Source organism: Carettochelys insculpta, chromosome 19 (assembly GCF_033958435.1).
Source record: "Carettochelys insculpta isolate YL-2023 chromosome 19, ASM3395843v1, whole genome shotgun sequence".
In the NCBI taxonomy this organism is placed as follows: domain Eukaryota; kingdom Metazoa; phylum Chordata; order Testudines; family Carettochelyidae; genus Carettochelys; species Carettochelys insculpta.
Genome location: NC_134155.1, coordinates 22,313,796 through 22,323,928, shown reverse-complemented (window position 1 = coordinate 22,323,928; position 10,133 = coordinate 22,313,796). Strand labels below are relative to the sequence as shown.

At 48.5% G+C, this 10,133-nt stretch overlaps 1 protein-coding gene across 1 annotated transcript; it reads right to left on the bottom strand.

The window, feature by feature from the left end:
* Positions 1–968: 968 nt before the first annotated feature.
* On the bottom strand, positions 969–4,553 carry C19H17orf50 (chromosome 19 C17orf50 homolog). Its single transcript, XM_075014129.1, has 3 exons — positions 4,335–4,553; positions 1,797–1,986; positions 969–1,030 (listed from the first exon to the last, which is right to left on the bottom strand). Exons 1-3 carry the CDS (start codon positions 4,551–4,553, stop codon positions 969–971), a joined length of 471 nt encoding a protein of 156 aa, XP_074870230.1.
* Between the last annotated feature and the right edge of the window lie 5,580 nt (positions 4,554–10,133).

Genomic DNA, 10,133 nt, shown 5'->3' with positions numbered 1-10,133 from the left:
TGCATGGCCATTTCGAAGTTTGGGGCACGTGTAGACACAGCAACTGTATTTAGTTATGGTGATAGACTAAGACTGTGCTATATGTTATAGAGGTTTGCCCAAGGGTTACTTATTGGCTTACTTATAATTCACAAAATTTATGTATTGGGGGAAGGTGGGCTGTGATGTATGCTCATTAATCATGTTAAATGCTTGTTACTGCTGTAACCCACCTCTGCCCTGCCCCCCCAATGACTTAGGTGTTTTATTTCTTACCCTGGGCAATTTTGCTTTGTTTGGTTGTAAACATTCGCTCAATAAAACTCCTTTATTCTTTCTTACTGTAGCACTTGGATGCCAGCATGAAAGAGGAGGGGTTAGAGATCCTGGTCTGAGGTATATAAGAATCCCTCTGTATTGTTTTTTCTCTTCCTTTGTGGGGGCTGGCAAGGGGAGAGCTGAGAGGAACATATTTTTGTTTGGGGGTAGAATTTTTTAACTTCTTGTCAAAAAAAAAAAAAAACCCAACAAAACAAAAAGAAACAAACAAAAAAAGAACCCTAAAAGCCCCAAACAGAAAAATTTCTCAATGGTTGTCAAGGAAACCCCATAAATTTTTGGCTGAAAGTGCTACAAATCAAATTTTTTTTTTTTTTTTTTTTTTTTTAGGCCAAAGCCTGTTGCAGTTGAAAAGTCATTGGTTCATCCAAAACATTCATACTTTTGCGTTTGAATCAAAACAGATGCTTTCTGCACAATTTTTTTTTGTTGAACTGAAAGTTTCAGGGGCCAATTTTCCCCCAGTTCTATTGGAAAGCCTCTTCCAGTCACTCATGTGCTGTGGAGGCTTGCCTGGCACATGGGAAAGGTAGATCATTTGATAGATGCAGCCCTTCACCCTTTTATGAATGCTTATGCTAATGTAGCCTCTGTCTGTCTGCAGTGTCAGGTGATCTGTGGGGGAATAAAGAATTATTCCCATCACCACTTCATTTTCTCTTTATTTCGTCATCGTCTGTCCCCGTGGGAGCAGCAGCCAGGTTGATGGAATCTGGAAAAAGAGATGACCACACATTGTGATGGGGAGGAGAGGGTAGTTTGACAGCTGCTCTGGCTTTCAGCCTCTTGTCAGAACTTAGCTGTCCGTGGGCTAGCAGCCCCTTTTCATAATATCCTGTCTCCTTTTGCCAATGCCCTAGATGCCGCTCCCTGCAGGAAACCCAGTGCAAACAAGTTCCACCAGCTTGGCAATCTCTTGCGTTCTTGGCCCTAACCCTGTGGAACACTGGCATCAGCTGTGTCATCAGTACTGCTGTTACTCCATATGCAGGCTGAGCTCCCAGCCAGTAGTGGAGCTGGAAAGTCAGGCAGGTATGGCTCTGTCATTTGAGGGATGCTGGGCTTTGGGGAAGAACTCTGCTGCAGGACGTAACATGCCTGCTGGCACAACCTTGGGCACACTGTGTGCTGCAGGCAGAGGCAGGCTGGTTCAGAGGCAAGGAGGCCTTAGTGAAGGGGGTGGTATTCCCACGGAGTTTCACAACCCTGGCACACGGAGGCTGGCCTGGCCTGGGTTCCCCTTGTTTGCGAGACAAAGGGGTGAATGGGGACAAAGGGATGGGAAATAGAGAAGGGGCAAGAGATGGAATCTACTTTGAGTTGCAGGTTAAGCCAGAAGCACGGGGAGCCTCTGCTTAGGTCCCAGCATATAAAGGGTTAGCCCAGGTGCCATGCCTTCAGCCTAGAAGGCAGATGGGTGCTCATACCCCTGGCATGCCTGGCAGTGGTTCAGCCTATCAGGTCTCCATTCAACACACCTGCACTCACAACAGGGCTGGTGAGGCCTGAGGGCCTGGGCTCTGGGTCCCCCTGGTCGTGGCCCAGGATGCAGTGTTCTATGAAAGCCGGATTGTAGTGTAACACCTCACACTTTCTGCAGTACAGGATCTTGCACTCTGGGCACATGCAGCCTGAGAGCCTCTTCTTGTCCAGCAGGCAACAAACGGTCTCCTGCTGAGATCTCTTCCTAGGAGGGAAAAGGGAGATGAGAGACAGTCATCACTCTCACGGCCTAGGAGGAAACTGGTTATAGCTGCCGACCAGATATTCTTCGTGTGGCAAATGTAAAAGCCGTTACGTTAACGGTGACAAAATTACACTTTTTTTTTTTTTTAAAGCCAAAACAGTTTGATTTTTAATGCAAAATGGCTGGCGGGGTTCTGATTGCTGATAGAGTTCATTACGCAAGCTAAGAAAATAAAACATTTAGCTGCCTACTTCTCAGGTGACAGCGGCTTACCTGCAAGACGAAGGAAGAAATGTCTCCTTTGGCCAGCCTGGTGCAATTAATCAGGTGTTTTATAGGCATGAGCACCTTCCTTTCAAGCCTCAGGTAGGTAACACTTGGGCACAGGGTACTAGCTTAGGTGGAAACAGATCAAGGTTCTAATTAATCTAGCAGGAAACCAGAGCTTTCCAGACCAGGGGGCTGAGCCACCCTAGGAACTGTCATGTCCCTGAGTTAGGTGTTTGAACCCACATTTTGACTGACTTACTAAATTCTTACCTTCTGATCCAAGCTCCAGTGCTGGTGGCAAGAAAATGATGCCTTCAGAGCAAACCTCCCCAGCTCTTTTAGTAAGCAGGGAGAGCCTGGCCTTGCCCAGCAGCTAAGCCTGCGTACCGATGAAGGAATGCCACTGATGAGATGGGGAAGGGAGGCCTGCCCTGCCTTCTCCCTCAGGAAAAATAGTGACCTGGGAGTAAAGTGGGAGAAAAGCGAGGGGAAGGGATCCCTAGATTCCAAGGCTTAGAAGGGGCAATTGTAGTGATTTCATCTGACTAAATCTTGAGAAGTTACTATTCCCCTCTGTTAGTCTATAAGGTGCCACAGGGCTTCTTCTTGTTCTCGAAGATACAGACTAACATGGCTACCTCTCTGATATCTGGAGTATGGCGTCCAGTTCTGGGCCCCCCAGTATAGAAAGGATGTGGATGCAGTGGAACCTGTTCAGTGGAGGGCAACCAAATGATTATGAGGCTGGAGCACGTGACCTATGAGGAGAGGCTGAGAGATTTGGGCTCATTTAGTTTGCAGAAGAGAAGAGTGAGGGGCAATTTGATAGCAGCCTTCAACTTCCTGAAGGGGGCTCAAAAGAGGATGGAGTGAAGCTGTTCTCAGTGGTGTCAGATGGCAGAACAAGGAGCAATGGTCTGAAGTTACAGAGCAGGAGTTGTAAGTTGGGTATTAGGAAAAACTTTTTCACCAGGAGGGAGGTGAAGCACTGGAATGTGTTACCTAGAGAGGTGGCGGAATCTCCATCCCTAGAGGTTTTTAAGTCCCAGCTTGACACAGTTCTGGCTGGGATGATTTAGTTGGGGCTGATTTCTGCTTTAGGCGGGGGGCTGGACTAAATGACCTCCTGAGGTCCCTTCCAACCCTACAATTCTTTGATTCTTTGATAATGTCTAAATGAAACGAGTTATTGCCAGTCTCAGAACTGCTTGTAGTGGATCGTTTTCCTGCTATGGGTAATTATCACCAGAGTATTCCAAAGTAAGAAAAGCTCAGCAACATTTTTTGGATAAAACTTTCTGCACTGATGTGGGACAATTGAAACGCTCTATGAATTTGGGTTAAATCTGTCACTTCATTCATTTAAAAAGAAAAGAAAAGGGAAAAAAATATCCCCACCCTCAATCAAAACATTTCATTTTGATTTTTTTAAGCTAAGCAAGTTTTTGTAGTTTAATGCAAAAGACCCATCTTAAAATATTATTTTAACAAGCTTTTTAAAAAGCCCCAATATGAAGTTAAACTATTTTTTGGGTCACTCCAAAGATTGTTTTCCAGTGTTTGTGGTTCAACTCCTATACCAATAAATCAGTTGTTTGCACAGCTCTAGTTCACCCACGCAGACCCCCTGCCCCATCATTTCAAAGGACTAGCCTTGCCAGCGATCAGTCTCTGGAGAAGCCATGGCTGGTTTGTGTTATGCAGACAAATTACTTTTGTTCTCTCATGAGGTAACTAGTCTGAGAGCAGCCTGGGCATGACTGGTAGCCCACTGTGCGGGACGGTCACGCTGCTGCAGTGCATGCGCTGGGGATAGAGGGCAGCAGCCTCCAGGGGATTCAGACTTTAGGGAAAAAAATGGTTGGAGGTCAGAACAACCCTCCTGGAAGTTTTGAGGACTCAGAGGGACAACCCCCTCCCCAGCAGCATAGGCGTGAGGCACACCAGCCCAGCGGCTGTCTCCCCACGGCTTCCACCAGTTGGATGTCCTCTGCAGAGCATCTGCTCCCAGATTCCCAGCGGGAGCCAGCCCCTCATTCTCATACCTGTCGGCCAGCACGTTGAATCCAGAGAACAGGGAGAAAGGTGAGAGCCAGTCCCAGAACCAGTTCTCCTCTGCTTTGTTCTTCTCTGGGTCCTGCTCTGAGCTTGATGTCTGAGAAGGCTGGGGTGAGCAGGAGACTGTGTCCTCTGCCTCTGTGTCTTCTTCTACCAGTTCCGGCTCTTCCGCTGCCACCTCCTTCTCTGCCTTCTCCTCTTCTTTTCTCGACCAAGACATTGTGAATGATGGAAATGCTGGGAGAGGAGCAAACAGCAGAATGCAAAGACATTGGGGCAAAGACGACAAGCATGTTTAGAGCCTCACCTGCTCCCTATAACTGGTGACCTTGCTGAACAACCGGGGACTTTTCTTGCCTGGTTCTTGTGATGGTCCTCCTTTGGGCTGACCATGTGGCCAAAGGCCGCTGGGCTTCTTCATGAAACCACAGAACAAACCTGCCTTTGGCCCTTTGGCCTTCACCCCCTGGTATGAGGGGTGCTTTGGCTGGTGGTTGCTGGATCCAAATGCCTTAGGGTGAAGCATTAGCAGTGGGGAGCCCTCAGCTCATTTATCTAGCCCCAGTCTGTTGCCTTGCAAAGCATGGTATGGGGCTCATCTCACCCCTGAAGCTGTAACCAGATGGCAGTAGGGCCATCGGTAAGGGTGGGTGTGCTTTTGGGAGGGGACCTGATGTGTCTGTAAGCTTTGGAGTAAAATGCTTCCAATTAACCTGTGTGCATTCTAGGCCATGAAACTGAGGAAGCTGCAGTGAGTATGTGTTTTTATCTGGCTGATTGGCCTTTGCATAAGATTACTCGGTATTGCCCAGCCCTGGGGATGATGCAAGAAATCACCTTAGCACATACGTGCAAGCCACTAAAATCCAGCCACAGTTCACCTAGGTCACTCAAGCCACATCGGTCTGGACTTAGTGTGGGTCTTATTGGAGCCTGCCTGCCACGCTCTAGATTCAGTGAGTGGCTTGCCAATCTGAGGAGCTCTGGCTGGAGCTGACCGAGCAAGACAGGGGCCACTGAGAGAGCAAATTGGTGTTCAGAGTCACCCTTTCCTTCCAGCAAGGCAAAGGAAAGAAGACCACAGGACTTCACCCTTCTCACTATGCACATGATAATGCTACACTCCCAAGGGGAGCACAGGATGTCAGAATGGTGCAAAGTCATTTCTTGTAGCATTTGCCTTGGGTCAGTGCAATCAGAGTGCCAGTAGATGTGAGATGCTCCAGACAAAACCAAGTCTGGTTCCACTGGCAGATTAACATAAAGGAAAAAAAGGCAGTTGCCCCTGGTGTGTGGCTTCTGCAGGCTTCTGAAAAATGACTAGGACCAAGTAGACTGTCTGTAAATCTACCGGTGGTAAAGCCCAGTACAAGCAATTGGCTGCTAAAGCTGCTTGAAAGAGCACCCCTGCTTCTGGGGGAGTGAAGAAGCCGCATCGCTACAGAACCAGTACCGTTGCCTTGCGAGAAATCCGCCGTCACCAGAAATCCCTTTTGTTTAAACAGTTCACTTGAATGGAACAAAAGAAGTGTGTCACGTCATTCTTGTTTTAAAATTGATTTGAGTATTTTTATTATGCGTCATGAGTAATAATAAGCATTAATAGCTTTTAAAGCATAAATAATGATACATTAATATTTTAATATATTGGGGGGCCCTTGTGACTGTGTTGACCCAAGGCTGCCCACATTCTTAATCTGCCCCTGTCTGGTTCACTGTCTAAAACCAAACTCCTTTGGAACCACCACCTGGGGGCAATGAGACAGAATGTTCTTCCTACTGAGATCACAGCCACTGGAATGGAGCTCGATATGGTTGTGGCTGGGACTGCACATGGCATCGTCTGCCATTGCAGGGGGACCAGCTGCACTTATCCAAGAGGTGCTGTGTTCCTATGAAATCCACCCAGGCTGGCGCAGAGGCAGCTCATGCTTCTGCTGGTTCAGTCCCTCTGCTCTCACTGGCATCAGGGAGTCCTTGCTAAAGTCATACACTCCCCAGGAATATAAAATCTTGGGCAGGGTTAGCAGATTGGAGTCTGTGGCCGGGTTAGGAGATAGGAGTCTGTGGCTGGGTTTTAAGTAAGATGGAGACAGACATGCCCTCCTTGTCTGGGGCGTTGTCATATTACATCCTGGTGATGTTGTGGGGAAAGGAGCTCCAGAGGTCATCTGATCTACCTGCGCCAGGTGAGGCAGGATTAAACATCACAGGCCTCCAGCTGCCTTTCTACTCACTCGGGTTTAATGCTTTTAACTCCTCCTGAAGATTAAATTTTAAGTGATGTGAGGAGAAAACCTCTCAGCTGAGTCTCACCTGCTGAGGCCTCAATGTCTCTCAGGTCAAAGCCTCCCTCACCTCCCTACCCATGCAGCTCATTATGACACCTTAGAGGTTCTCCAGGCAGATTCTAGATCCAAGCCAGTCACCCTGTACGGTGTGCTTTGAAGTAGGTCTGGACTCGCTTCTTTTGAAACCAGCAAGAGTGGATTTCAGCAGGAGCAGTAGGCCAAGAATACATATTCATCCACTCATGCATACTCCCCGCTCCCTTTATCCCTGTTGGGGTCCATTCTACTGCCCAAAGCTCCCACAGAACAAGTTCTTCTTGCAACTGCTTTCGAGGATAGGGTTAAACTCAAAATGATCTGGACAAATTGGAGAAATGGTCTGAGGTAAGCAGGACGAAGTTTAATAAAGACAAATGCAAAGCGCTCCACTTAGGAAGGAACAATTAGTTTCACACATACAGAATGGGGAGAGACTGTCTAGGAGGGAGTATGGCAGAAAGGGATCTAGGGGTTATAGTGGACCACAAGCTAAATATGAGTCAGCAGTGTGATGCTGTTGCAAAAAAAAGCAAACATGATTCTGGGATGCATTAACAGGTGTGTTGTGAGCAAGACAACGAGAAGTCATTCTTCTGCTCTACTCTGCACTGGTTAGGCCTCAGCTGGAGTATTGTGTCCAGTTCTGCGCACCGCACTTCAAGAAAGATTTGGAGAAAGTGGACAGGGTCCAGCAAAGAGCAAGAATGATCAAAGGTCTAGAGAATGTGACCTATGAAGAAAGGCTGAAAGAATTGGGCTTGTTTAGTTTGGAAAAGAGAAGATTGATGGGGGGACATGATAGCAATTTTCAAGTATCTAAAAGTGTGTCATAAGGAGGAAGGAGAAAACTTGTTCTTCCTGGCCTGTGAGGATAGAACGAGAAGCAATGGGCTTAAACTGCAGCAAGGGAGGTTCAGGTTGGACATTAGGAAAAAGTTCCTAACTGTCAGGGTGGTCAAACGCTGGAATAAATTGCCAAGGGAGGTTGTAGAATCTCCATCACTGGAGATATTTACGAGCAGGTTAGATAAATGTCTATCAGGGATGGTCTAGACAGTACTGGGTCCTGCCATGAGGGCAGGGGGCTGGTCTCGATGACCTCTCAAGGTCCCTTCCAGTTAGTATTCTATGATTTTATGATAATTGTAATCCTCTCCTCCAGCAACCTCAGCTGCTGCTCTCCATTGGTACTGCAGTTTCCCCTATACTGTGACCACATTTTTCTTCAGCCAGAGACATGTAGATTGTTTATTTGGGCCTTACCTCAATATCTCTGCCTCTTTGACACATGAGCGCCACAGGAGGGTGAAATAGTGCTGTCCCTAGGTGATTGGTTGTTGTCCAGTAAAATGTCTCAGTCATTCATGTAAACCCCTGAAGCAGTGTCCAGTTTCACAGGTGGTGATTGTATGGGCTCGAGGTGCTCAGGCGGGGGTGGGGTGGGGGGGCCCTCAGCTCCAGTGGTCTTAAGGGCAACAGAGGCCATGTATGACTGTGATGAATTTGGGACCAGCGCACGCTCAGAAAAACATCATCCAGCTTTGTTCGTCACGGTCTCCAATGGAACCCACAAGGAAAAACGCAAACGAGGAAGCCCTCGGAAAGGTGGAGAAGATCTACTGAGATTGAAGGACAACTGGGACGCTCTGGGGCCAGCTGGAAGTTTTATCCCAAGACAGGGTGAAGTAGAGGGGACTTGTAGCTGATCTGTGCTCCACCTGGAGTACAAGCATTTAAGTAAGCAAGCACCAAGCAAACCATTGTCAGGTACGTCCACCAAAAGCTAAGAAACAAAAGGTTTTGGCGTCTGAAGGGGAGCAGAGGCTAGCAAGGAGTATGAGAGTGGAGGGTTGGGGTTTGAGGGGAGTGGAGGGGTGGGAGTGGGGAAGAAGAGCGTTGGAGGGGAGTGATGGGCTGGGGTGCAGGGCCCCAGTTTTCCCAGGGAGTTTGGAGGTGGTTTTTTTTGGGTGGCAGGGGGTGTAAATACACAAGCTTGCCTAGGAGTGAAACGAGAATGCAGGCAGCAGCTCATGACAGAGTGGGGGCTATCCTGTTTATTGCACCAAATGTAGCATGTATTTACCTGCTGGGGCAGGTGGCAGAAGTGTGCAGTTGGTACAAGGAGCTCTTGTCCTTCAGCGACTGTACAGCAGGGAGTGCAAAATACAGCCTGCAGACTGCATCCAGCCTCCCAAGTGCTGGATCCTACCTGCAGGAGCCTCGGCAGCTCTTTGCCTGCCCTGCTCCCACTTGGTGCTCCAAAAAAGCTGGCTGAGGGGATCTGTGAATACTGCAAAGGGTAGGTGAGGGGCTTCTCACACTGCCCCTGCCATCAGCAAAATCTTGCAGCCCCCAACCTTGGCCAGTTTCCTGTCACTAGGAGCTGCCTGTTAGCAGGATGTGAAATACTCTTCCACACTCTCCTGAGATCACAATGTTCAATTCTGAGCCACACACATGGCCCCTGCAGCTACTCTGAGCGTGTGCCGGGGCATGGATGCTGTGCCCAAGCAGGATACTGGGACTCCTGACATTCTGTCACTGATTCGCTGTACAAACAGAACTCTGCTGCATCCCACTCACAGCGCCTCAGTTTGCCAATCTGTAAAATGGGAACGGTGGAACTGACTAACAGCACTGCATGGAGGGGAGCTGGGGTGGGCAGGAAATGCAAATGAATTCATAGAGTTGGAAAGTGCTTTGAGATTCTTGGAGGCAACATGATGTAGAGTTATATTATATTGCTAAACCGGTGGCCCCACATCAGTGCTCCAGACCCAAATGCTCCCAAACCTTGGGGTGGTTCAGATTTGTATTAAAGTCTTTTGGTTCAGGACGATTGTTGCTTAAGAAAAAGCAGTGCGTCTTGGTGGTTGCTGCAGCAGAGGGAAAGCGGCAGCGTAAAGGGTTAACGGGGAGTGTTTGTAGCACGTCTCTGTCACCAAGGAGAAGTGAACAGCACTTGGGAAAGGAAACAAAACACTGGGCTGTCCAGGAGGGGCGATTTCCCCTGTAAAGTGACTCCAGCGCCAAGCAACCACTTCGGGAGGACAGAGGAGAATTTCTGCCCTTCCCAAGAGTTGGGGACCTGCAGCTGGAGCTCTCTGTGTTCAGGGGAAAAGTTCAGTTGCCAGCCAGGAGTGTGTGTGTCCTCTCGCAATGGGGAGCGGCTGCAGGCAGGTTCCTCCAGGAGGCTCAGGTGGCTGTGGCTTTGGGCTGAGGGCACAGGAATGAAGCATGAGGACAGCTCGTTTCAGTGGAGGGACTGAGGGGGACTGGCTGTCCATATGCGAAGGGTGATGGAACTTGCTTTCCGTGAAGGAATTTGAGGCAGCTGTAATTGCAATGACCAGAGGATCTTTGTGATGACTTAGGGACCAAGCTCCACTTGGTCCGTCAGTGAACTTGCCACTCCTTAGGAAGGGAGGAATATTGTGACTTTTTCAGCCTAGATCTGGAGTGTCCTGAGC

Bases quoted from the DNA above. Each gene is read 5' to 3' on its own strand.
- C19H17orf50 (XM_075014129.1), bottom strand. From the start codon at position 4,553: ATGTCTTGGTCGAGAAAAGAAGAGGAGAAGGCAGAGAAGGAGGTGGCA. The intron at 1,987-4,334 runs GTGCTGGCCGAC...TCTCAGCAGGAG, and splicing joins CCCTGTTCTCTGGATTCAAC to ACCGTTTGTTGCCTGCTGGA. The intron at 1,031-1,796 runs GTGTGTTGAATG...CTCTTTTTCCAG, and splicing joins CAGCCCTGTTGTGAGTGCAG to ATTCCATCAACCTGGCTGCT.